The sequence below is a fragment of the Amblyomma maculatum genome, chromosome 1 (assembly GCF_055883805.1).
Source record: "Amblyomma maculatum isolate TAMU_Amacu chromosome 1, ASM5588380v1, whole genome shotgun sequence".
Lineage (NCBI taxonomy): Eukaryota > Metazoa > Arthropoda > Arachnida > Ixodida > Ixodidae > Amblyomma > Amblyomma maculatum.
Genome location: NC_139344.1, coordinates 237,220,549 through 237,247,394, shown reverse-complemented (window position 1 = coordinate 237,247,394; position 26,846 = coordinate 237,220,549). Strand labels below are relative to the sequence as shown.

Sequence of the window (26,846 nt, the reverse complement as noted above, 5' to 3'; positions counted from 1 at the left end):
AAAGAGCCACCACATTGTGTGTAACCAGAGTTGGGGTGCAAACACTGCATGTTCAGAGGGTGGTAGGGGAACAAACTTGGTGGCACTGGGAAGGCTATGAACAATATTATGATGATAGGCTGCCTTTAGACTGACTGGCTTGCATTCCGCGGTGTGTTTTGTATGTGCGAGTGTTCCATAAGCTTCCACATGTATTAAAACTTCCTGCTGGGCGAGTTGGTAGTTCATCTTGATGTAGAGGTTTTTGAGCGCAAACAAAGACAAAGACAAGAAAAGCGAGACGTACACACACAAGCGCTTGTGTGTGTATGTCTTGCCTTTCTTGTCTTTGTCTTTGTTTGCGCTCAAAAAGCTCTGCCACATATATGGCTTGGATTTGATGTTGAGGTGACTGGAATGATCAAAAACTCAATGTGATGATCGAAGTCCTCAGAACATGCTGTGATTTTACTCCTGGATCTAGTTGCAGACATTGTTTGCTGGGCATACATACCTTTGAGAGTAAATCTAGTAGATGAAGCTACGGGCAGAGGGTTTGCTTAGTATTCCAACCTAACTGCCCCAACATCATCACCGTTTTATGGAAACAGATTGTTAAAGCTTCCAGCCTTCCGGTTGTTCACTCGTGCAATACAGTGAAGCGCATTTACGCCTTGGCACATGGCAGGCTCAGGGGCTTGTTCATCGCCACTGTACTAGGTTAGACCTCAAGTGGACTCGAAATGCCTTTTGCCATTGCCATGAGGTAGGTTTGATGACGGACATACTGTTTGCTCTTTTAGCAGGTAACAAATAGCATAACATTTCTTACGAGTTGCATTATCTGGCACCTCTTGATGTGTGTTGTGCCTGCTACGGGCACTGAATCCTTTGTGTGAGATCGGAGGTCCCTGCAGGATCAGACTTTTTTAATGCTACTTAAATTATGAGCAGGTTGAGGTGGTAGATAGTAAAACTGTTAATTGTGAGTTCCAATAACAGACTGTGGTCACTTACAGAACATTCTTTTCTGGAGCGATTGCTGAGCCAAGATAGCTCCATGGAGCAGTCTGGATTGCTCTGCCGAAATCAACAGGACCGGCTGGAAGTTTACTTGAGTATTTGTTCAGCCACACCTACCATTTCCAGTAGATTTTCTCTGCTGCACTGGCTGTACCCTCTGCACTCCATAATGGACTATTGATACTTGTCGATGTTACGAATGTAAATTGCTGTCATGAACTAGTGCTCACTCTTGAGGACAGCAAGTCTGAGAGCAGCAGTATTCTGCAATAATCTTTTTTAAAGACTTCAGCTCAGAGTGTGACTGGAAAACTACGCGCGGAAACAATCTTTATGTGCTATTTGTGAACTCGGAGCCATTCCTCAACTCTGAAACAGTGAAAACGGGGATCTACGTCTTTGTTTTATTGGAGAATAGTGCCAAAGAAATCTTACCGTGCTTGCCCGCACTCGACTATCTGAAAGAATGGCATAAACTGTTGAGGTCAACACCATTCTAAGAAGCAGCAGGAGAAATGCAGACCCATTACAGGTTTGAAAACAGATGGCGTGTGTACACGAAGCACAGGCTAGTGTGCAGAATGACGGACAATTCTTGTGTCAGTTCATGGGCACTACCTACTTGCGCTAGCATGAGTTCCAAACGCAGTCGAGCTACAATCTGTGCAGGTGATCTGTCGTGGAGCGCGCAATCCACTTAAGTTCTGGGATTTTAATTCACTATGTGCGGAGGAAAAGCAAGTGAACAAGTCTCTCTGCTGGCATATGTCACATTGCTTGCTGCCATCGCTTTTGGTTTCAATATATGCTAGTGACAGGAATGCTCACAGCACAAGTGGGAGTGGAGACACTGATCTGCGCCATTATGGAAATGCCAAGATGTTAGCATGGGCAAACATCTCTTTGCATCACCACGAAAGTTGCTAAGGCTCAGCTCCATGTACGAACAAGCTAGCACAATGCTGGCATATGTCAGACAGCTCGCTAGCTATGGGCCTACAGCTGCAGCTGCCATACCTTTAATGAGAACTCTTGACTAAAAAGGCAAAATTTTTCAAAAAGCAAAGTGAATGATGAGAATGACTTTTTCTTTTTTTTTTTTTTTATTTAACAAAGCAGGTGGTCACAGTGATTAACTCATGCCACGACTGTTAATATGCCTCTACTGCCCCATTTGTAAAGCAAGCAGATTGAAGTTCTCGAATGAGCATGGTTACAGTCGTGAGCAGCTCTGTTAGATGTGTGTCCGTAAGGGTGGCACATTGTTTCATTGTTCAAAAGAATTCTTAACAATAGGTGGTTTGGAATTTAAAGGGCAAAGAACAGAGAAGCTGGCTGCAGATGCAGAAATACTGTGAATGGTGAGAGGTGGACAGGTGCCAAGCAGTCGTGAGCTGCACCTGGACTTTGCAAGGAGCCTCGTGCTACTCATGAGCCGCAGCTTGGCCATACCTAGCTAATATAAGCTTGGCTTGTACAAAACATGCCTGCAAATGTAACCCTGCCTCAAGGCTACCGTGGCAGCTTCAGCGTTTAGGACATTTGACTAGTGAGCTGGGTGAACCGGTGAACCCGGGCTCGGTCCGAGCTGGGGTGGTTACATTTCGATGGTGGAAAAACGCTAGGGGCCCATGTGCTTTATAGTGTCAGTGCACATTAAAGACGCGTAGATGGTCGAAATTATCCAAATCAAGGCTGCCTACTGTTAGCATTTGTAGAGTACCTTCGTAATGCCATAAAGTCTGCCCCTCACCACACTCCTAAATTTCGTTGTTTGCAACTCTACTTGGGTTACTTACAGCTTGATGACCCCTTTTCTTGAAACAGTGGCAGTTGACGAAAAGAAGTTTAAAAGCATATCTCACGCCCATGCACTGAACTCCAAGAAAGGTGTTGATTTGGTCATGTTTTTTTTTTTTTTTTCGTGAGAATTTGGTCAGTGTCATAATATGACCCTGAAAAGTCATATCTCTGCTGAAATGTTCATGTGACAATCTGGGTAGCTTTTATAGATGGCTTAGATATGATATCAGAAGTGCTGTGATGGTGAACTGTGCTTAGTCTCTGCAATACCTTCATGATGAAGGTGGTGAATGCAGATTAGACAAGATTTTTGCTGCACTTTTGGTTCGCCAGTGGGTGCCTGGTGAGTCGTCAGTGCAAGCTATCCATAGGTTCACTTTCATGCAATTTACATAGCTGTGGAGTTCTCATAATAGTTGAAGTATCATTTTATGGGTCACTAAGTTCTGTTTTTGTTTTTTTTAAATATAAGTAAATACGCCATCAGCAACCTTGGAGTGCAGCGTGCTCTTTACCTGGTATTACCTGTATATCATGGATAGATCAATGGTGCTGTACTCCTGTGCTACTTTCACTGTTCAGTTCTACAAGTCTTGATCACGGTAGCACATCACTATACTCGGGGCTAAATGTTTGGCTATGCAGCTGAAGCTAGGCAAGAAAGAGGAGGCAACATACTTCTCTCCCCTTGCCATGTAGAGTGGGTTACTTCAGCCCTTGTGACCTTGCATTAACTCTCCAACTTTCTCCCTTCACTTCTACCCTGCACACTCCTAGCCCAAATAGTGAGCAAACCACTTTCCACGGCATAGGGACTGAAACTTGTCTCCTTTCCTTTTGTACTTCTGCTGCATAGCCCCACAACATTGTCTCCGTGTACAGTAAGATTCAAAGCCACATTTCCTCTCACTGTTGGAGCACCCTCTGCTTGCTCTGTACCACCCTTGCAGCAGCCCAGTGTTTTGTTTACCACAGAAATTCATGTCTGTGCAAGCTACACTGGCATGGAGAGGTGCATTTTTAAGCAAACTTTCATGCTTTATGATGATGCTTTCTTTGATTGCCTTTAAGTTTCATCAAACCTGGTCATGTGTGTTGGTCAGTACCACATGAAGTAAATTTCTTTGACTAACATACTTTGAGAAGGATGGCAATTTGCACGAGTTGGTAAGGCATCATCTTGAAAGTAGCAGCTCGAAAAAACAAGGATGTGAAAGGAGGCAAGCAAGCAATAACTCGCAACTAAATTTTGTTGACGCAAACATGAAATATATAAAGCCAAGCAACACCGCAAACTGCTCAGTCACTGATAAGCAGACAGCAAAATATGAATCTCTAAAATATCCGAACGGTTCCATTTGTGTAGCTATAGGTAGAGGTAGCAACTTGGCTGTGCATTGTAAAGAATGCACTGGTTGCTTTCAGTTTCTTTCAGCTGCGCACATTCTGGCTGTCATCCATTGCAAATCAGCCGGGAAATCATTGAAGCTGAAGACATTTTTCGACTAGGTAATGAATGTGCTAGTGAGCCGTCCATCGTGTTAACATGCAGTGAGTTGGGATATCTATATTAAGGAAGTGCTCTTAAATTTTAGTGACTCATGTTTTGCTTTCTGCTTATAAGTGATTGAGTGGTTTGCATTGTTGCTTGGCTCCTTTATATGTTGCAAGTTAGCGCCTGTCTTGTCTCCTTTCACAGCCTTGTTTTTTTGTGCTGCTTGTTTCAAGATAAAATACAATTTCTGCTACTTCGGTCATAAAATGAATTCTAATGAAGTTCCGCATCTCTTAAAAAAGTAGTATTGTAGTTGCAGGCATGTAGTAAGGCCCTGCACTACAAATTAAGAGGCTCACTCGATATAAAGCATAAAGAAAGGGAGAGCTTGCCTGATCTTGGGCCTAGTGGGCACTAGTGGATTATGGATAGGTTGATGTTAAAATGCACTTGCAGTTAAAATCAAGTAAATGCTTTGTTATTTGTAACTAGGGGCACTGTGATGCCTGACCTGCTCTTTTGCCAGGCTGGCGATGAGATGGAGTGAAAGGAGTTATTTTATTTCAGTGTTGGTAGGTCTCGGGTGATGTCAACATTGTTTCTTCTCTGGCTTTATAGGCAGTCACCCTTCAACTAATTCAATCCTTAAGTGAAAGTTTGAATCCAAAAAGATAATTAAGATTATTTAGCCAGGCAGAGGTGAATTCATAGTGACCTACATCAGCACGCCACGCATCATTTCAAGGAAAAAAAAAAACAGTATTGTGGTGTTCCTACTCTGTGCCTTTATTTCTTGCTCACAAAGCCTCTGCATGTAGGTCTTGCACTATATTACGCTTTAATTTGTTGGTTCATGGTACTTTTTACCTTACAGCAAGCTCCATGTGGCTTCATAAGCAATGGCTTCTTCAAGCTCTGCCGGAATCACACAGTGCTATGATGGGCAAGAAGCAGGACATTAATGTAAGTGCTGAAGACATTTTTCAGCATGTGTAGTTTCTTACTTGCCTAACCTACTACTGCATTTGTGACCCCTCATGTTTATTTTTAGGCTTCTTCATTGTTTTCTTTGCTTGCTGTCATTGCTATTGGCTATGACATTTGGCTGCTGAGCATGAGAATATGGAATGGAATGGTGCCTGTAGCCTGTCGATACAGGCAAAATGCAAATTTGCCTACATGTTGGGCAGTGCCAGAGCACAAACTTTTTGTGGAAGAGGGAGGGCTCTGGAAATTTACCCAAAGCCCTCTTTCATGATGTTCCCGCAGGGGGCACCCGTTAAAGCAGGTGTTTGTGTGTTTCTGGGGCCAGCAGCCTTTTGGGCTGCTGGCCCCAGAGCCAGCAGCCCAAAAGGCTTCTCCCCCAGAAGGGAAGCTTGCAACCAACACTTAATTCTCCCCAAACGTCCAAAGCCCCTGAGGCAATGGACACAACACCTTCCTCGTCCACGCTGCAGCGGCAGCATAACTCTCTGGAAAGAAAACGGAGAGAAAATACTTGTATAACAGGACCAGACAAACCTGAAACCTAAATTCAGGTACATTCCAGAGAGAGAGAGAACAACTTTTATTTAAAATGCCTGCAGAATCGGTTAGGCTCCCTCCAAGCAGGGAGAACAAGCTTTTACCGCGACGCGGCCACTACGTCAGTCTCGTGCGTTGTGCTCCTTGAGGTCTTGTTACGTCCCTCGCTACTTCCGCGGGTTCGAGAGGGCCGCCGCCCCCTTCTTGGGGGTGCTGCCCCCCCTCTCCTCGGTTTCGCTCGGTCGCTGCCTGTCTAGAGCTGCCGAGACCTGCTGGACGGCCTTGAGTTGTGTCTCTTGATCATAGCTCCTCGTTGCAGCCTCTAGCTGCGGCGGGATCGTCGTCTTCTCGCTGGCTTCGCGCGGATTTACGCTACAGTCCCAGAGGATGTGAGCCGCGGTGGCTCTCTCCTTCGCGCACAGTCTACACATGTCGCTCGCGTGCACACTCGGACACATGTGCTTAGCTAGCACCGGGGTGAGCAGGGACCCCGTCTGTAACTGTCTGTATAACACTGCCTCCTTCCGGGTAAGCCCCGGGTGAGGTGGCGGCATAGTCTGTCTGTTCAGTCTGTACCATTTCACTATTTCGTTGAAGGTGGTCATCTTGTCCTTGGCACTGCGCCGCGACCAAGACTCCGAGTCGGCCGTGCTTGCAGCCGCGCGGTTGGTTAGTCCTCGCGCGGCCGAGTTGGCCGTCTCGTTGTGGTTCACGTTTTTGCGTTCCGACACGTCACTGCCCATGTGGGCCGGAAACCACTTGATCACCACAGCACTTTTGCGTCCGATGTCTTCGGCCTTGCACAGTATGCGCGCGGCCTCACTACATACCCTACCCTTGGCGTAGTTCTTCACTGCCGTTCTAGAGTCACACAACACTGTAGTGCATCCGGGGTCGGAAACGGCCAAGGCGATGGCCACCTCCTCCGCCCGGTGCGCTTCTCGAGTCCGGACGCTCACCGCGGTCTTCGTTGCACCCGTCGATGCCCCGACAACCACCGCCGCGTATACGTCGGTGTTCCCTCGATACTCCGCCGCGTCCACGTAGGCGGCGCCTTCTTCTCTGGCGTGGAGGTCTACGAGAGCCCTGGCCCTCGCCAACCTCCGCTCCCTGTTGTGCTCGGGGTTCACGTTCTTCGGGATCGGGAAGACCCTGAGCTTTCTGTTGATGCTATCTGGTATAGGTACGTCTTTCTGCTGCTTGCCTTCTCTCGGTTCGAGGCCAAGGTCCCGCAGTATCTGTCTTCCGGTTCTCGTTTCAGAGAGACGCTCGAGTTGCGCCGTTCTCTGTGCTTCGGCTATTTCGTCCAGCGTGTTGTGGACTCCCAGCGCCATGAATTTTTCGGTGCTCGTGCCCCCGAGGAGACCGAGTGCCGCCTTGCGTATGGTGGCGTCTATCTTGTTACGTTCACTCGGCCTCCAGTTGTGGAAGGCGGCCACGTACGTTATGTGGCTAACTGCGAAGGATTGAACGAGCCTAGTCAGGCTCTCCTCCTTCATCCCCGGTTTTCTGTTGGACACCCTTTTGATGAGTCTCATTGCCGCAGCCGCTTTGCCCGCGAGCTTGTTGACCGTTTCACCGTTGGCTCGGTTTCGCTGGATGAGCAGCCCGAGTACTCGAATCTTCTCGACATCCGGTATTACTTGTCCTCCCGCCGTTTTGACCGTGATCTTGGGACGCTCGTACTTGACTTCCATATTCTTTCTTTTCCTGCCCGATCCTTTCGGGGGAATCACCAGCAGTTCTGACTTGGCCGGAGAGCAAACGAGTCCAGACCCGTCCAGCTGCTCCTCGATGGCGTTGACCGCTTCTTGCAGCGTTGTCTCGATGTGTCCGTCGCTTCCTCCCGGTACCCATAGCGTAACGTCGTCGGCGTAGATGGTGTGCCGGACTCCCGCTACTCTTTCTAGCCGGGTGGCCACCCCGATCATCACGAGGTTGAAGAGTAGCGGGGAGATTACCGACCCCTGCGGAGTTCCGACGCTGCCCAGCTTCTTCTCTTCGAGCTGCAGGTCTCCCGCACAGATTTCGGTGGTCCGTTCCGTCAGGAAGTCTTTGATGTACTGGTATGTCCTCCTGCCCGTATTTAGCCTGGATACTTGGGCCAGGATAGCCGAGTGCCTCACTTTATCAAAGGCGCTCTGCAAGTCCAGCCCGAGTACGGCTCTGTTGTCCTTGGTGCCCGTCGTATCGTCGATGATCTCGTTCTTCAGTAAGATCATGGCGTCTTGCGTCCCGAGTTTGTTCCGAAACCCGATGATGGAATTTGGGTAAAACTCCAATTCTTCCAGGTAACGCTGCCACCTGTTCATGAGAACGTGCTCGAGGACCTTTCCCACGCACGAAGTGAGCGAGATCGGCCTGAGGTTCTCTATGTTGGGCGGCCTGCCAGGCTTGGGGATGAGGATCGTCTTGGCTGCTTTCCATTGCTTGGGTAGCCTTCCTTCTTGCCAGCACTTGTTGTAGAAGTTCGTGAGCGTTTCGATGGCCGCTTCGTTGAGGTTCTTGAGCGCTCTGTTGGTCACTCGATCGAGACCCGCGGCAGACCTTCCATTGAGATCCTGCAGGGCAACTCTGACTTCCCAGGTCTGGATGTCGCGATCTAGCGTCTCGTTCTCTTTGCCTTGGTAATCCGGGTGTCTTTCCGTGGGGGTGGTCGGCAGGTACTTGGCGTCCAAGCGCCGCTTGACCTCGTCTTCCCCATGTTCGCAGATTGCCTTGTGTAGGATCCTGGCCAGGTTGTTGTGTTATTGGCCCTTGGTCTTGGTTTCGTCGAGAAGGTTCCGCAGCATGTTCCACGTCTTGCCCTTGTGCATCTGTCCGTCGGCTTCGTTACAGGCCTCGTTCCACTGTTGGGTGCATAGCACCCTGCAGTGGACCTCGATCTGCCTGTTGAGCTCGGCGATCTTCTTCCTTAGACTTCGGTTGGTTCGTCGCTTCTGCCACCTCGCCTTTATGGACTGCTTGGCTTCTATCAGGTGGGCCAGCCGACTGTCCATCTTGTCTATCCGTTCGTCCGTCTCTAGCTCTTTGGTGGCTCCTTCCGTCGTCTCAACGACGTTGGCCGTCCATTGCTCGATGTCCGTAATGTCCACTTGCACCGCGGGTAGCGCCTTTCGAAAGGCGTCCCAGTCCGTAATGCGATGCTTCCTTATGCCGGTGTTGCCTTGGCCTTCGAGCGGTACGACGACCTCCACGATGTAGTGATCGCTGCCCAGCTCTTGGCCCGTGTTTCTCCATTTCGCTTCTCTTGATCCTCTGTCAGTTTTGACGAAGGTAAGGTCCGGAGTTGTGTCTCTCGTAACAGATGTGCCGATCCTGGTGGGAAAGGCCGAATCCGTGATTAGGTTCAGTCCGACGTCGGTGGCGTCTTGCATCAGCTCTCTCCCCTTGACCGTCGTTCTGTGGTAGCCCCAGTCTTGGCTCGGAGCGTTAAAGTCTCCGCACACTACGAGCGTATTGCTCCCCGCGACTGAAGTTGCCTTGTGGAGCAGTGCCTTGAATTTCTGTTGTCCGTGGGACGGATTGCTGTAGACGTTCACCAGGAAAGTGCTCTCCTTCCTCTTCTTGCCCGTGATTACTTCCACCGTGCAGTGTTCAATGGCGCTTCTGCCGATCATTTCGTGTTCCACGAAGGTGATCCCTTTCCTAACGAAGGTGCAGACCCCTCTGCCCTTGCCCTTGGACGTGTCCCTTTTGCTCGGCGGGCTGTCGTGCGACCGGTAGCCCGGCAGTCTCGGTGTCTCTTCGCTGTGTGTTTCTTGAATCATTATGACGTCTGGTTTCCTCGTTAGTTGCTGCAAGTGTTGCTGCAGCACCGCTCTCTTGCCGGTAAAGCCGTTGCAGTTCCAGTGCCAGACCAAGAGGTCTCTCACTGGTGGTGTGGATGTTGCTGTACGTGCTGTCCCGTCCATGATTGCTGCAGTTTGGCGATGATCTGTGCTTCCATACCTTGTATTTGTGCCTGTATATGCGTCTGCAGCTGTGCTTGCGTTTGCGCCATCATGTTCTGGATCGTGCTCTGTATGTTCGTTGTCATCTGCTGAACCGTTTGCTTGAGCGCAGTAAGGCTTTCGTTGGTTACCTTGCTGATCGCCTCGAGACGGTCGAGTCTGTCGTCCTGTTTTTCGATTCTCTCCATTGTCTTTCGTTCCTTGGCGCCCTCTATGGCTCTCCTCTTGGGAGCCGGTCCCGCCGCTTTCGTGGCTCTCAGGTCCACCTCGACCTCTGGTTCGTCCTCGGTTATCTCTTCTTGTTTCCTCTCTTGTGCGGGGTTCGGCAGCAGCTGCTGCTTTTGCTGCATCGCAATTAATGTCGTTAGCTTCGCGTTGATTTCCTTGATGGTTGCGTCCTGTTCGGCGATTCTCTGCTTTAGCTTCTCGTTCTCGTCTCTTAGGGCTTTTATTACCACCCCGTTCTCTTCTTGGAACTTCTTCGTGGCGTTTTGCGCCGGTGGTTGTCTCTTCTCTGCCATGTTTGCCTTGACTGTTTCGGCCCAGGCGACTCTTTCCCCCGATTGCGACGGTCTGTGGCGGCTGGCGCTCCTGCCTCCCTTGCTGTTGTCCCTCTTGCGGCTGCTGTCGCGCTGCCTCAAATCTCCGCGGGGTCTCTCGGCAGACGGCTCTCGCAGCGGCGGAAAGCTTTTCGGATCCAGTTGTTGCTGCTTGGCTTCCATCTTGCGTTCCCATTGCCGTTTTTTGAGCACATACGGCATCTTGTACTTGTTCTTGCATTCCCTCTCGCCCGTTGGATGCTGTCCCCCGCAGAGCCTGCACTTGGGCTTGCATTCGCGTTTGTGATCCTCGCTGGGGTTCGCGATTCCGTAGCCGAAGCATACTCTGGTGTTGGGATTCGGGCATACGTCTCTTCTATGGCCGATCTTGCCGCATTGCCTGCACACGTCAAAGTGCTTGCGGTAAAGTCCGCACCTGACTAATATCGAGCCATACTTGACGTAGTTCGATACTTTCTCTCCTGCGAAGAGTACTATCACCGTGGTTGTATTGCCGATTCTGTGCGCCTCCACCGCTAGGGGGTTGCACGGGTTCACGATGTTTTCGGCTATCTCCTCCGGGGTGTCGTCTACGGCTATGCCTCGGATGACTCCCTTGACCGTGCCGTCCGGCGCCGTTCGGTAGGCGCTGACTTCGTATGTCCTGTCTCCTACGTTAAGGATTTTGACCTTAGAGTACAGCGTGGCACACCTCTCGTCCGGGGTGCTGACCACGATGATGTTTTGCTGCGCGTTCGTGCAGATGGTGTCTGCTTTGGCTTCTTCCTTCGTTACTCGAGCAGCCGTCATGACAGCCGACATAATTATTGAAACCTCAGTTCTCGCTACGTTGAGACCTCCCCGTGGTCTCATGACTATCTTAGTGTCTTCCTTCGGCATGTCCATGGGCATCCTCGCCGCTTTCGTTACCAAGGCTGCAACTCTCTTAGCAAAGCTGGCCCTAGTCTTGGGTCTAGACTGGCGAGTAATGGCGGCGGACTCACCGTTTTCCTTGCCGGCCATGATCTGCTTGACGCGCTTGCCGGAGGCCGACCAGCCTTCGACTTCTTCCGGTGTAATGTCCTCTCCTTGAACTTCAATGCACGTACGCCCGCCGAGACTGCCGATGCTCGGTGCTGACGTCATGCTGTCTTCCATCGACGTGGCCACTTCCATTTCGGACGCCATCTTGGTCGTACTCGTCGCCGGGTTAGGCCTAGCGGCCGGGCCCGTCGCCACCGGTGGCCGTACTCGTGGTAGGCCGACGTTAGGCTTAGAGAAAAGTCCGCACCGCACCAGAGAAAAGTCCTCGTAAATCGGGAGAATCACGTACCGCTTGGTCAAAACTGGTACTGGTCGATGCCCCGCACCTTCGCGCACACTTTGGTACCAAATATATCGCGGTAACTGTAAATTAACACTGCGTTAATTGGCATAATATCAGGGGCCGATGAGAAGCACGTCCCCTCCCGTCGGCGACCGCAGCGCAGAAAACCATTCCATACATTCCATAAAAAAAAAAATACACTGGAACTGTCGAGGTCTCATAAACAACTACTATGATATAAAAGACATTTTACATTAATTTTCTCCTGTAGCCCTTTGCCTACAGGAAACTAACTTAGGACCACACCAAAACATTTTAAGGGGGGACACTGGTCTTAAAGCCATTTTCTTTAATTTTTGAACTAAAGTGATGAAACTTGGCACACGTGTGCAGTTCCTGGTGCTGATTCCAAAAATATAATTAGTTTTTCTCTGAACCAATTAGGCGTTGAGATAATTAAGAACAATGGTGCACTTGCTGTGAAAACAATAGAAAAAAAACCACTTCACAAAAACTTCTTAGCTATATACTAGAATGAATAAGGAACACAATGTTGCAAGCAGATTTTTGATTTAATGATTATTTTTCATTTTATTGCACATTGAAGTTTAGTAGTCGTAACATGGAAACACAGTGGTCACAAAAAGTGCCATTTTAAAAAATTTTAAAGCAATAATTAAGAAATCTGCTTGCAACATTGTGTGCTCCACATATTTGGCTTAATGCTGAAACAAAAATCATTGCTGTATCTGCAATGGGTGTTGAGATATCTCATTCACCAACTTGACAGGAGACCAAAATTCACATCTTGAGAAAATGAGAAAAACAAACGGAAGTCATTTTTAATCACTAAAAGTAAAAAATATGTACATGTCAACTACCAGACATTGTTAATATGCCCCAGGGGCATAGTCATTTTGAGCACTACCACCTTTGTGGCGCTTTTTCAGAGCACGCTGCAAATTTTCTGCCGATGCACGCTTGCTTGTAGATGCAACGGACCGAAGCTTGTCCTTTTCTACCATACGCCGCGCACTTCTCTGGCCAGGATTCAAACACAGCTCGTTCAAAATTCCTACCGAGGTCCTTTGGTACCCTATATTAAACTTCAAGACTGCTTCTGCAACTGCGGCCTCAACACTGAAGAGGGATGCGTGCCTTTCTTTTGGTGCCAGTGCCCATATGAGAGAGTGCAGGCTCTCATTATTATTTTGGGTTTTTCCCCTTGCACATCGCTCAAGGAGCTTCTTGTCAGAGAGGCGCTCATAAATTGGTCGCAATGCCTTGCATACATGACTAGGAAGGCTGTAGCGGTGCCTTGGGGCTGGCTCTCCTTTGGCACTGGCAGCATTTTGCCAGCACCAGGAACTTGAACCTGTTGGGCAAAGGCTGTGATCCGACTCCTGATCATTTGATGTCACATGATAATAGGTAGCCATCACCGCTTTTGCCATTTCTTCTATGTTGCCACTGTGGGACTTGAGTGCCCAGCCATAGTAAGAACTTAGCTTGTTGACTAGATCACCAGTTAGTCTGCCTTTACCACCAAGTGGTTCCGAGCCTGACCCTTTTTGTTTTGACAGCAGATTGCGGAGAGCTGTCCCCATCCGCTTTTGAACATGGTTAATGCAATCTTCTTTGGTGACCTCAACGTAGCCATACACTTCGTCATCTTTCAGGGCGAGGAAGGACCGGCTGTCGCCGTCTGACAGCACCGTTGTATATCTGAGGTTGTGCTTCTGGAGCGATCTTCTAAATAGGATTAGGGCTGCTTCTACTTCCATCTCACCAGCCTTTTTATCAGTATTTTTCTGGCAGACGTGGCTTGCTCTCCATTCTTGGTACGTGGGGTCGTCCACTTTCGGTCCCCGCTCACAACCTGCGCAAAAATTGCTCAGGACAACGTAGTCTAGGACAAGCTCCGTAAAAAGCTCGATGACAGTGCCGACTCCGATGTGGGAAGAATGCCTACGAGTCATCCAAGTCCCATCGTAGGACACGGCTACGTTGCCAGGATTGTCAACGTTCAGTTCATCGTACAGCTTCCGGACTGACTCCGGGCATTCAACGGTCACTTTCTCGGCTGCACGCGTCGCGGCAGGCGTCAGCTTTTCTTTTACGTAGCTCTGCCACGTTTTCGTGTGCAGTCCACGATGGGAAATATTCATCGCGGCAAAGATGTCGTTGAATGCAGTCCGCTGGTTGCCGGTACTTTGCATCGCGCGCGCAGCCAGAATGTTCACAGCGAAAGGATTTACACTTTGCTTTCCGTCCACACGCGGCGAACTCCACGCCGATGCCTTGTCGCCGCAGTTAACACATGTCAAGAAAAGCTTGACAGCGAGGCCGTATTCGCGATCACCTCGGCCGATTTTAACACTCCCTCCACACGTTTTACACTTTGCACCGTCAAGAAGGCTGTTGATCGACTCGATGCAAATCACGGCGAAGCTCGTCTCATCAAGCGGGCAGATCGCGGCATCGCTGGCGGCAAAGTCTGTCTTACGTTTTGTTGCTGGCGTTGAATCCAACTCCCGCAGTTTGGCGTCGGCTTTTCTCTTTTCACTTGCCAGATCGGAAGGCGTCAGAAGCGTTGTATCGTGACGAACGCGGCTGACGACGTCCGAAGTGTGCTCGCTTGACGGGCCCGCTAGGCCTAGCTGATCCGTAGGTTCGTCGACACGGTCACTGGACGCAGGAATCTGCTCGTTTTCGGCGTCTCGCAACACCAAAGCACCTTTCTTAGCATTGCCGATCGACGACTTTTTCCTTTTTTTGCCGTATTTATGACGCATCGCAAACTTTCTCGTTGGCGTAGACATCGCTGCGAGATCTCCGAGGCGTTCGAGGCTGACAGCACTAGGCAAGATGGCGTCTAAGGGCACGGCTCCGACTGCCCTGACGCGCGCAGCAGACGACGCGAGACGCGAACGGCCAATCACAGGGTCCCTTTTTGTCACATGCACCGAAGCAACGAATAGGAACGTGTGCTGTGGCTTTTTTTCTTTTCTTTGTTTGTATCGAACCAATGAGCGAAACGACGCGCAGGAGCGCGAAATTTGAAGGCGAAAAGCCACTCTTTCGAAAGAGACCAAAATCGCCGTGAGCGCGGCCGTGGAACGGAAGCTATACTTTTTTGAAAATGCGCTATTTTAGTGAAAACATCAGCTTGAAATGAGCCAGCCGACTTGTTATAAATTGATATTACGCCTCAAATATTGACACGAGAGGTGAGAAACTTGGTGGAATCAGAGAATAATAGTTGTAGATTCTAATACTTCACTTTTCTAAAAATTGATTTTTGGGTGATTTTTCCGCCTTCAAGACCCGTGTCCCCCCTTAAAAGGACACAACGTCTTTCGCTGTGACCGAAAAGAAGCAAATAGGCTATCTGGAGGTGTCGCTATTGTAGTGCAGAATGGAGTAGCAACACATGAAATTAGCCTCAAAACCAAGTTCGAAGCTGTTGCTGTCTCTATCATTCATTATAAAACAATAACTATATGCTCACTGTATCTCCAACCGCACCTAATTGTAACTCTTCATGATCTGGAAGAGCTTTTAGAACAACTGCCGGAACCATATCTGGTTGTTGGAGATTTTAATACGCACTCCACTTTTTGGAGAAGCGATCAGACAGACACTAGAGGTCGTATATTAGAGGATTTTATATTATGCAATGATGTCTGCCTGCTAAATACAGGAAAGCATACATACTGCTTCCCAAGCACGGGGAAAATGAGCGTTTTAGATTTATCATTTAGCTCCCCATCAATTTTTACTGATTTTAAATGGGATGTCTTTGACAATCCTCTAGGAAGTGATCATTTGCCTGTCATTATCAGCCTAACACCCTCACCCTCCATCACTCTAAACAAACCCAAGCGGTGGAAGCTGCGCCTTGCGAACTGGGCTCTATTCCAGTCTGAAGCCAGCCTTGAAAAGGTCTTTTCCGAAAACCTCAGTGTTGACGAGTTAAATGAAAAATTTACGGCCTGCATCATTGACGCAGCACTTGTAGCTATACCACAGTCTTCAGGAGTGGTACTGAAAAATCGCAGTCTGGTATTCTCAGGAGTGCAGAGATGCAAAGAAGAAACAAAACAAAGCTTGGGGAACCTTTCGCAGGTACCCTACAAACGAAAACCTTGTAAAATTCAAACAGGCGAAAGCTAGGGCACGGTACGTCCGCCGAAACGCTGAGAAGACTTCTTGGCAAAAATACATATCATCAATAAATAGCTCAATCACATAAAAAAAAATGTGGGAGCTTGTCCACAAACTGAATGGTAACTTCTCCCCGTACACAGTCCCCTTTCTAACATCTCCTGGCACCCAAACAAACTTACAGGAACAGGCAGATATTCTAGGCGAGCATTTTTCTGCAATTTCAAGCTCACTACATTACCCAAAATCTTTCATAACATACAAAAACAAGGCCGAAAAAAAAAAACTGCCAACAAGTGGAAGTACAAATGAAGCATATAACAAGTTAATAACACTACAAGAAATAAACACGGTTCTATCTGCCGGCAAGAAGACTGCACCTGGCCCAGATCAAATTCACTATCAGATGCTTGCACATCTTTCTACACCTGCTTTAGAAACTTTTCTGAAATTTTTCAACAAAGTATGGGTATCCGGGAATATTCCTGAGGCCTGGAAAAAAGCTATTATTGTGCCTTTCCTGAAACCAGGAAAGCCACCAACAGCCCCCAGCAGTTATAGACCCATAGCTCTCACAAGTTGCCTTGCAAAGTCTTTTGAAAGTGTTCTTAATACCAGTTTAGCCTTTGTCCTTCATTCCCGAGAACTTCTAGACATTCACCAATGTGGGTTCAAAACAGCATGTTCTACCATGGACCATCGAGTCCGCCTTGAAAACACTGTTCGTGAAGCATTTATTCACAAACAGCACTGCCTTGCCGTCTTCTTTGATATGGTAAAGGCGTATGACACTACATGGAGATTTGGCATTCTCCGTGATCTAGCAGATTTAGGCAGCTGGGCGTGATAAAGGACAAATGAGGCAAGGACCTCACTGAAGCCTCAGAGATAAAGAAGAGGTGGCAGGAATACACAGAAGAACTGTAAAAGAAGGACCCGAATGTGCAAACCCAACATAAGACGGTTGTGATTACTGATCTCGAGCCGGGTATCCTGAAGAGTGAAGTTGAAAGGGCCTTAGCCAGCCTTGCTAAGAACAAAGCTAGCGGAATTGATGGCATTCCAGCTGAGTTGCTTCAAAACCTTAACTATGACGACGCTGTTAACATTCTGCATACATTATGTCAGAAGATTTGGACAACCCTGCAGTGGCCGCAGGATTGGAGAAGGTCAGTTTACATCCCCATTCCAAAGAAAGGCAGTGCCAAAGATTGTTCCAACTACCGCACGATCGCGCTTATTTCGCATGCTAGCAAGGTGATGTTGAAAATCCTCCAAGGTAGGCTGCAGCAGTATGTGGATCGGGAGCTTCCGGACGTGCAAGCTGGGCTTCGCAAGGGCAGAGGAACTAGAGACCAAATTGCCAACTTTCGCTGGATCATGGAAAAAGCAAGAGAGTTCCAGAAACCCATCTACTTCTGCTTTATTGATTATGTGAAAGCGTTTGACTGCGCAGATCACAGCAGATTGTGGCAAGCTCTCCAAGAGATGGGAGTTACAATTCACCTCATCTGTCTCCTCAGGAACTGTATGAAGGACAAGAGGCCACAGTCAGAACTGGGCATGATCTTACTGATTGGTTTCCAATTGAGAAAGGAGTGAGGCAAGGCTGCATACTGTCGCCCTGCTTATTTAACCTATATGCAGAGTGCATCATGAGGAAGGCCGGTCTGGACGAGTCTTCAGCTGGAGTGAAGATTGCTGGAAAACGTATCAACAACCTTAGATATGCGGATGATACCACTTTAATGGCAGAAAGTGAAGTGGAACTCAAGAGACTTCTGATGCGCGTACAGGAAGAGAGTGAGAAGTTTGGGCTTAAACTGAACATTAAAAAGACAAAGATCATGGCGTCTTGCCCGATCAAGTCCTGGAGCATCAATGGACAAGAAGTGGAAGCTGTGACAGATTTTCTCTTCTTGGGCTCCAAGATCACCTCGGAAGGAGACTGCAGCCATGAAGTGAGGAGACGCCTGCTTCTGGGAAAGGGAGCAATGGTTAGCCTTGACCGCCTAGTAAAGAGCAGAGACATTAGTCTGCCAACCAAGATCCGTACAACTTGTGCTATGGTCTTTCCAGTTGTGATGCATGGATGCGAGAGTTGGACTGTGAAAAAGGCTGACTGCCGAAGAATTGACGCGTTTGAATTGTGGTACTGGCGAAGACTCTTGAGAGTTCCTTGGACTGCCAGAAGATCAAATCAGTCGATATTGTCGACCATAAACCCTGACTGCTCATTGGAGGGTCAAATTCTAAATTTAAAGCTCAGCTACTTTGGTCACCTGATGAGAAGGGAGGAGTCGCTGGAGAAAGATTTGATGTTGGGAAAGGTTGATGGTCGCCGGAGAAGGGGTAGGCAGCGAACGCGATGGTTAGATGGCATCCTCGAGGCACTGCAGATGAAGTTATGTGATGTTAGGAAGATAGTGAGAGACCGGAAGGCGTGGCGTGACATGGTCCATAGGGTCACGAAGAGTCGGACACGACTGAACGACTGAACTGAACTGAACTGGTAGGATGTTAAACTGTCTAAAGGACTTCTTGTCAAATCGCTCATTCCGTGTGCGCTTAGGCTCAACCTTTTCAAAGAACTTTGTACAGGAGAATGGCGTACCACAGGGATGCGTCTTAAGCACAACTCTCTTTATAGTAAAAAGGAATTCTGTGAGCACAGTTATCCCGAAATTCGTAATATATTCAGCTTATGTTGATGATCTACAGATTGCGTACACATCCTCTAACGTATCTACATGTGAGAGACAGGTGCAGTTCACCATAAATAAGCAGCATGGGCAGACACAAACGGATTTCAGTTTCTCCTCAAAAAACAGTGGCTGTTCTTTTTTCTCTCTCAAACAAGGCTTACAGACAGATCCTACACTACACCTGAACAAAACGAAATTACCGGTGAAAAACGAACACAAATTTCTAGGCGTAACTTTTGACAAAAAACTCACCTTTCTTCCTTATATAAATGTCCTGAAGAAAAAGGCTTCCAAATCTCTAAACATACTAAAAGTTCTTTCCCGTAAACACTGGGGCGCTGACAGGACATGCCTTAAACACATTTATAGATCTGTCGTACGTTCCTCCTTAGACTATGGCTGCATAGTGTATGGGTCAGCTAGACCATCATACTTAAAAAAACTAGACCCGGTACATAACACAGGACTTCGACTCTCATGTGGAGTATACCGAACTTCTCCTATATTCAGTCTGCTTGTGGAAACAAATTCACTATTCACCAACAAACCCAATGCAGTGAGACCACTGCTCCTAAGATTTGAGCAAATGTGTCAAGAGGTTGAGCTACCGGATTGTTTACCTAGTACAGTTGAACCCCCTTTTAACGAACACGGATACAGCGAATTATCGGATATAACGAAGTAAAAGCAAAGTTTGGTTGGCTGTGCTTTATTTCCATGGGAGTTCTATCTGTATAACGAAATGAAAAACTGAAAATTTGACACTAAATCGGTTATAACGAAGCATATTTCGTATTCACACGACTCAAAATCCGCAAAGAAAAAAAAAAAATTTTCAAAACGCTAAATTTCGGTTTTATCAATCGCCTCCACCTAAAATGTGCTTGAATCACCCGCGCTTTCGCACGCCATGCCATCTAGGGACCGCGAATGAATCTAGCATCAACGGCTGCCTGGCATGTGACCGGCACGTGATCAAACCACCACCTGCGTCACCTCCACCTAAAATGTGTTTGAATCACCCGCGCTTTCGCACGCCATGCCATCTAGGGACCGCGAGTGAATCTAGCATCAACGGCTGCCTGGCATGTGACCTGCACGTGATCGAACCACCGCCCGCGTGCCCCTGCCCCTACTTTTTGCCGACCCGCGCGTGTGCTCACTTTCCTCGAGGTCGTGCCGTCGTCTTGCAGCATGGCGGCGCCGAAACGCAAAGCAGTTTCTCTTGAAACAAAGATAAAAATATTCAGGGCGGTCGACAGCGGGCGCAAGAAGAAAGAGATTGCCGCAGACTTCGGCGTTGCACCTAGCACTCTGTCAACCATACTGAACGCAAGGCAGAAGATAGAAAACGTGCACTCTGCAGGCGCCGTGAAGAACGACAGGAAACGCGTCAGGTATTGTCACCACCAGGATGTTGAAGATGCCTTGTTCGCGTGGTTCAAGGACGTTAGAGCGCGCAACCTGCCTGTGTCTGGTGCCGTGCTTCAAATGAAGGCAAGTCTCGCTTGCGTCTTAGGGCACGATGACGTCTATGCAAGCAGTGGCTGGCTGCAGCGATTTAAAGACCGCCACCAGATTGTTTGCCACACCTTGTCGGGCGAAGAAGCAGCCGTCGATGTAGAGAACTGCGGGAAGTGGGCAGAAAGCTTCCGCATGCAACTGGATGGCTACGAGATGCGCGATGTCTACAATGTGGACGAGACTGCGCTTTTTTTTAAGCTGCTCCCGGAAAGGTCACTCGTTGCGAAGAACGAACTGTGCCGATAGAGGCAAGAAAAGCAAAGACCGCGTCACCGTTGTTGTTTGTGTCAACAACATGGATGGGTCAGATAAAAGGCGGCTAACTGTTATTGGTAAATCTGCTCGCCCAAGGCGCCTGCGCAACGCCCGGAATGTCCAAGCGGACTATCGCTCGAACAAACAGGCGTGGGTGACGTCGTCACTCTTTGAAGCATGGCTGAAGGCCTTCGACAAAGACATGGCAGAGCAGCGCAGAAAAGTGCTCCTTATATTGGACAACTGCTCTGCCCATAAGGTGTCTGTACCACTTGAAGCGGTCCGCCTAGTTTTTTTGCCGCCTAACTCGACCTCAGTGCTGCAGCCATTAGACAGGGGCATCATTCGCTCACTAAAATGCTGCTACCGAAAGCGATTGGTTACGCAGCTCATATTTGACATAGACAGGGGCATATCAACGGCCATAAACCTCAAAACTACGCTGGACATGCTGTACGGTGCATGGAACGAAGTGGCACAGTCGACAATAAGAAATTGCTTTGTTGATGCTGGCCTAGCCCCATCCACCAGCGAGACTGAGCCCAACGACGCCCACGATTCTGAAGGTGAAGCGGACAATTTCGACGAGACGACATGGCGTCAACTGGCAGTTCCGAATGTTACGTTCGAGGACTTTATTGCTGCCGATGACAACCTGGCTGTGGCGCCCGAATTGACCGAACAAGAAATTGTCGATCAGCTGCTTCCTACAGATGATGCTTTGAGCAGCGATGAGAGTGAAGAAGGCGAAGAGCGAGCTCTCAGCAGCACCGAGGCCGCCGATATGGCGAGGAAATTGAGAAGGTACCTTGAGAACCTACCTGTGGCCAAATCAGCTGACATTGGGAAAGCGCTGCACAGTGTCGGTTTCGTTGAGAAATTTATTCTATCGAATAGTGTGAGGTGCCGCCAAATGAAGATTACGTCGTTTTTTAAATAAATCAGTTCTGCGTGGCCTAAATCCCGATTTGTGTGCTCATTTTTGCTTGGCAGTGTAAAATGAAAGGTAAGGTTTCACATGCTTATACCACGCTTTAAAGAAAAAAAAATGCTTTTTTTTCAGCTCTGTGCTTTCCATTCTAGGGTAGCCTTTACTTGGGCTTGTGAACAGAATTTGTTTTTGTAGGAATTTGTGTGTACTTTTACAATGAATATCGGATATAACGAACAAATTTCCGTGCAAAATGAGACTTCGTTATAACGAGGTTTGACTGTATTGCCAAAAGACCTAACCCTCTGCCTCCTTGGTACTTGGTCCCTGCAGTTTGCGACCTCTCTCTCACACAGTTCCAAAAAACAATAACCCCACAAGAGCACATCATACAAGAATTCCTTCAGCTGAAAGAAAAATACAGTAGCTTCACGGACTTTTACACGGATGGCTCGAAAACAGATCATTGTCGGAAGTGCAGTTGTTCAAGGCGAATGGGAGGAAATAATAAGACTTGCACAGTGCGCATCCATCTTTACTGCTGAATGCTATGCTGTCTCTGTTGCCATAGAGAAAATAATAAAAGAAAACCTCAGGAGAAGTCTTATTTACACAGGTTCCTTAAGTATAGTCACAGCCCTTCACACAAGAAATGCAGTTATACCAATACTGGGAAACATCATACACAGCATAGCAACACTTACAGATGAAGGACGAAGCATACAAATTTGCTGGGTCCCCAGTCATGTAGGAATCCAAGGTAATGAAAAAGCAGATATGTGCGCTGCCAAAGCTCGAGACAAGAAAATAAAAGAAGTGCAGATACCATCTCAAGACTGCATGAAATTGATGCAAAGTAAACTGATACAAAAATGGCAGTCCACTTGGAACACTGAAACAAATAACAAACTACACCTCATAAAGCCTGTAATAGAAGAGTGGAAATTGAGCACCCACCTTGAACGTTCCAAAGAAGTGGCTCTATGCCGTCTTCGCATAGGACACACACATTTAACACATAGCTTCATTTTAACTAAACAGGATAAGCCCCTGTGTGATATATGCGGACACGAGCTAACAGTCACCCACATTTTAATTTCATGCAGACAACTTGAACAACTAAGAAAAAAACATTTTACGCAGTTTTACAAACAACACATTCCTCTTCATCCAGCGTTGCTTTTAGGTGAAAATGCACTCATTGATTTGCCCTATGTTTTCAGGTTTTTAATAGAAGCAAACGTTCTAAACAGAATGTAAGTTTAAATTACATAAATGCAAAACTCTTAACCTTGAAGCGCATGATAGCCTAAGTTGCTTATGCGCCACTAAACCCAACACATCTTTCATGTCTCTTATAGCTCATGTTCATCTTTAGGGTAATAAAAGGACATTGAGGACAAGCTGAAGCTGGCTTGTGTTATAAATTTCTGCATTTTATTCACTAAAATGCTATTTTTTCTGAAAATGCGATTTTCTTTTTAAGGTAGGAAAAGCCAGAAGTTTTGAAACAGATGTCATTACCAGCTGATTTCATAAGATGTGAAGATAGTACACCTCGAAGTGAAAGCTCATGCACCTTCACTCTGGTTGCTGCAGTTGTTGGGCTAGTTATATTCCTCTGACTGCAAGTTAAATTAGCAGAACACAGTAGTGGCAGGGCAGTCGATATGGGTTTCAGTGGTCTTGACATTGCACTGCTTTCGCAAAGTACTACCATCTTTCATTTGATAATGAGTGACAGTATTCTGAGTGGTAGCAGGCCGGCCGCATGTGATCAGAGTTCGTGAGTGCTTACTGGTCAGATTTTCACCATACCGCTATGGCTGGGATGCCACGTACCAGGATGCGAGTAGCACTGCGGCAACTGAGAAGTGGTTGAGAATTTAATTGGGTGGAAAAATTCAGTGTTATCTGTACTTTTAAGCGTTAAGCTGATGTAATTTGTGCGTGTGGAAACATGTCGAGCAGTTTTTACTTGTCGGCTAGCTGTATTGGCTGCGGAGGAACTACAAACTACTGAGGAAAGTGTTGCTGGCTTCTGTCCTCATTGAAATGGAGCTGCTGAGGATAACAGATGTGGCAAGAAACAGGTGGCCTTGCTTCCACCTTGAAATATGTGCGTGTTTGTGAAAAACATTGTTTTGAGGCTTTAAGGCAATCGATACTATACCCCTTCCATGGAGAGTAGACAGCACATCCTCATGATTTGCAGGTGAGGAGGGAGAACTGACAACTTTCAGCAAATGTAAATGGCGGTATGGGGTTGTTCTGGCAGAATACTTCTGCAGTGCTTCTCTCCTCAGCGAAAACCCCTTCACTGTGGCGGAAAAACCTGTTTTGGGGGCAGAAATAGGGTGCTGCCAGGAGACATCTCTTGTTACAATGACCACATCCATTACCTGCTCCACTCTGCCTTGGTTTGCTCTCACTATTAAGGAGATTAGGCGCTTAAGAGCACCTTAACCTCCCAGGTACCATTCATAACCCCCTCCCTTCCCTTCTGGTTTTCTATAGGGAAGGCATGTTCCTCCCCAGATTCGTGCATAATATGAGGCTTGATACAGAAATATTCAGCGTTGCACCCAACTTCTTTTGCAACGGGGATTAGGAGAATATTTTTGCAGGCCCTCAGTGCACAATCACGTGATACATCATTGACATAGCCTACTATATGTCACGTACACATTACTCGTGCAGTTTGTATTCTTTTTTTTCCTTGAGAGAAAAGCACTGCTCAGTCAAAAGGCACGATGCGGGGGAATGTGGAGTGAGCACTGATTCTGTGTGTTTGCAATTTTTGCTTAGCTTTCGTTCTTTTTTTTCTGGTGATTTGGCAGGGTTGCTGATATTCGAGCGACACAAGAACTAAGTCATGAGTCTGCTTCTTCGCAGTGCGCTGCAGGGATTGTGCGTTTGCTTTCCTCATTGTAATGAAAACGTGCAAGGTTACTGACCCTATGTGGGGCTGCAAATATATTTATAGTGCATAAGTTATTTGCACACACACACACCACACGCATGCAGTTTTGTAGTGGCCGGAAAGAAATAACTGTCAAGACTGAGAGCATCTTCTAAGGGCACATAAAAGTTGATGTTTGAAATTAAGCTGTGAATTTATACAAGATGTGGCTTAGCTTATGAACAAACAATTTTTCAGCACTATAGTTGTTTCACATAACGGGTTTAATTTAAGGTACAAAGGTGGCCGATTGAGCCCTGTGCTCTAACACGCTGTGCACAGAAGCAGTCAAATCTTTAGTGCTCCCTATCTGCTGCTCGGGCCAAAGCAACCCATACCTTGTTGACTCAAAAGTGACGTGTCTATGTTATTCCTGCATATCCTGTGTGGCGTTTTTTTTTTTCTTTTTTATTCTACTGGGAGGAAGGAAGAAAAGGGCTGCAAGGTCTTTCTCGTCTATGTAGGAAGGACGAAAGGGTGCTGGGAGGTTGGCTGTCAAAGTGCTTTAAAACGAGTGACTGCTTCAAGCTGCCCTGGGCGCTCGATAAATTGTGGGTGGGTGGGAAGGGGGAGTGGAGGTAGTGGGAGGGGGGTCTAGCTGTCCTCTGAGCTAAGCGCACAGCAGCATGCATGCTTTCTTCTTTCTTTTTTTTTTTTACTTAGCAGTGCGGAAAGGATAAAAGAATGGTGGTGGAGAGGGGGGTTGGGAGGCTGGCCAACGCAGGTGGCGCTGTTTCAAGTGAGTGACGGCCAGGAGCGGCCCTTGGCAAAGTACAGAGCAGTATGCACGCTTGCTCCTTTTTTTTTGTAGCAGTGAGGTGTGTGCTGTGATGGCCTGGGTGGCAGTGGAGGAAGCACTGAAGGTTTGGCTGCTTCTGTGCCCATGCACTGGGGCAGGTTTTGTACCTTAAAGGCCCACTGTCCACCCTCCGGTCGAAAATATTTTCTTCCCCGGTGACTGTGAGACTTCGCCCCTGGAACGCAAGGCCGCAAAATGTTTTTGAAAAGAGTAACTAATAACGCAGTTACAGCCACCGCAATCACCCGATTCTATCATGCTTATCTCCTTCCGTTCCCTCGCAAAGGTTTTTCACTCTCCTGCCCGAGGTCGTCTAGCCTCTGCAATACAAATTCCCCTTCCTCCTCCGCGTTTGGCGGGAGGTGGGGCGTGGCTCTCCGCGAGCGCGGAAAAAAAAAAAACGGTCGAGGGAGCGCGCGCCGCTGGATTCAGTCTGGTCGTGGCGAGGGAAAAGCGCGCTGCGAGCGGTAGACACCCATCCTTTTCCCGTCAGTCAGCGAGACGGACCAATGGACAGCGTTCGCGGTACGTACGTCATTGCTGTGGCCCGTCGGGCCAGCGCAGGAAACGGGGAAGCTGGCTTCCCAGAGGAGAGCATGAGAGAGCTTTGAATTGTATTTTCGATGCTTTGCGGCGCGCATGTCACTGTAGCATTTTGCACAGACTATCTCCGGTACCTGATCGAAACACTGGGCTCCTTTGCTTAAAAGGGCCTTCCCTGGACAGTGGCCCTTTAAGTCCGCTATGTGATACAAGCCTGAATCACTTTGGGGCGTTAAACCCCATAAACCAAACCTTATGTGAAACATCTTGTATACAGTTTCATGGCCATCAGCTAAAATACTCTCCACAGTATTTTGCAGGCATGTTGCCACGCCACTGTTAATTCTGACATACTCTTCAAATTTTATGCCCATCGCAGCACAATTTTCCATCAGCAGATCTTCCTCGGCTGCATCGCAGACATCAACATCAGGCTCGTCCTGTGTGCAGGGTTTTTCTGCCGTTGAGGCAAACCCAGCGTGTCTGAAGCAGTTGGCAATGGTCGTCGCGCCAACCTGCTGCGAAGCGTCAAGAATATAAATGGCACGCACCTTGTAGTCTTTCCCTCGGTCCATACATAACACCGTCCTCCGAAAAAGGATTTTGCGGAAGCGCGACTTCTATGCTTGAATTACACCCTGATCCATATGCTGTAGTAGTGCTGTGGTGTTGGCTGGCAGGAATTCCAATGTGATGGACTTCAGCCCCGGCACAGTGCCATGTCCGGGGCAATTATCCACAAGGAATAAAACTTTACTTTTCTCTCGCGAAAAGCGTGCATCCTCGCGACAAATCCATCCTCTAAAGGTGACCTGCATTATCCACGCCTTACCGTTAGCCTGGTAGGAAACGGGCAAGGTAGCGACATTTTTGAAGCAGCGAGGATGCCTGGATTTTCCAATCACTAGCGGCTTCAGTTTGTCGCTTCCAGTCATGTTCGCACCGATAGGACGGTCAATCTGTCCTTACTCAGCTTCCCGCCGGTGCACTTCTCTCCTTTGAATGAGAGGGATTTTGAAGGCAGCAACTTGAAAAATAATGCCGTTTCATCCATGTTGTAGCTGTTTTCAGGGTCGTGCTCCTTCAAAAAACTTGAGTTCTGATTAACGAGATTTTTTTACATTGCGTTGATAGGAAACCAACCAACTCTGATGAGTTTCCGTTTAAGCGTCTGTTCCGCGTAACCGATTTCCATTTATCGAGAATCTGCTGTAATAGCAAGTTTGCTCTGCATGGTGACTTCCAGAGACAGGGACACACTTGTGGGGAAAGGCATGTTGCATACATACCTTCCAACCTTTGGATTTTCCAGAAAAC

At 47.9% G+C, this 26,846-nt stretch overlaps 1 protein-coding gene, 1 long non-coding RNA gene and 1 pseudogene across 2 annotated transcripts in view; 2 read left to right on the top strand and 1 right to left on the bottom strand.

The window, feature by feature from the left end:
• Positions 1-26,846, top strand: part of LOC146205967 (putative E3 ubiquitin-protein ligase HECTD2) — a 198,739-nt pseudogene that overhangs the window by 54,529 nt on the left and 117,364 nt on the right.
• LOC146205970 (uncharacterized) overlaps positions 1-26,846 on the top strand; it is a 38,728-nt gene that overhangs the window by 2,345 nt on the left and 9,537 nt on the right. Inside the window, exon 2 of the long non-coding RNA XR_014703232.1 lies at positions 5,175-5,263. This is a non-coding gene — a long non-coding RNA (uncharacterized LOC146205970). The remainder of the gene's footprint in view (positions 1-5,174; positions 5,264-26,846) is intronic.
• Positions 12,430-26,104, bottom strand: LOC146205971 (uncharacterized). Its single transcript, XM_084587553.1, has 2 exons — positions 25,884-26,104; positions 12,430-14,208 (listed from the first exon to the last, which is right to left on the bottom strand). The coding sequence occupies exons 1-2, from the start codon at positions 26,102-26,104 to the stop codon at positions 12,534-12,536; spliced, it is 1,896 nt and encodes a 631-aa protein (XP_084443679.1). The 3' UTR covers positions 12,430-12,533.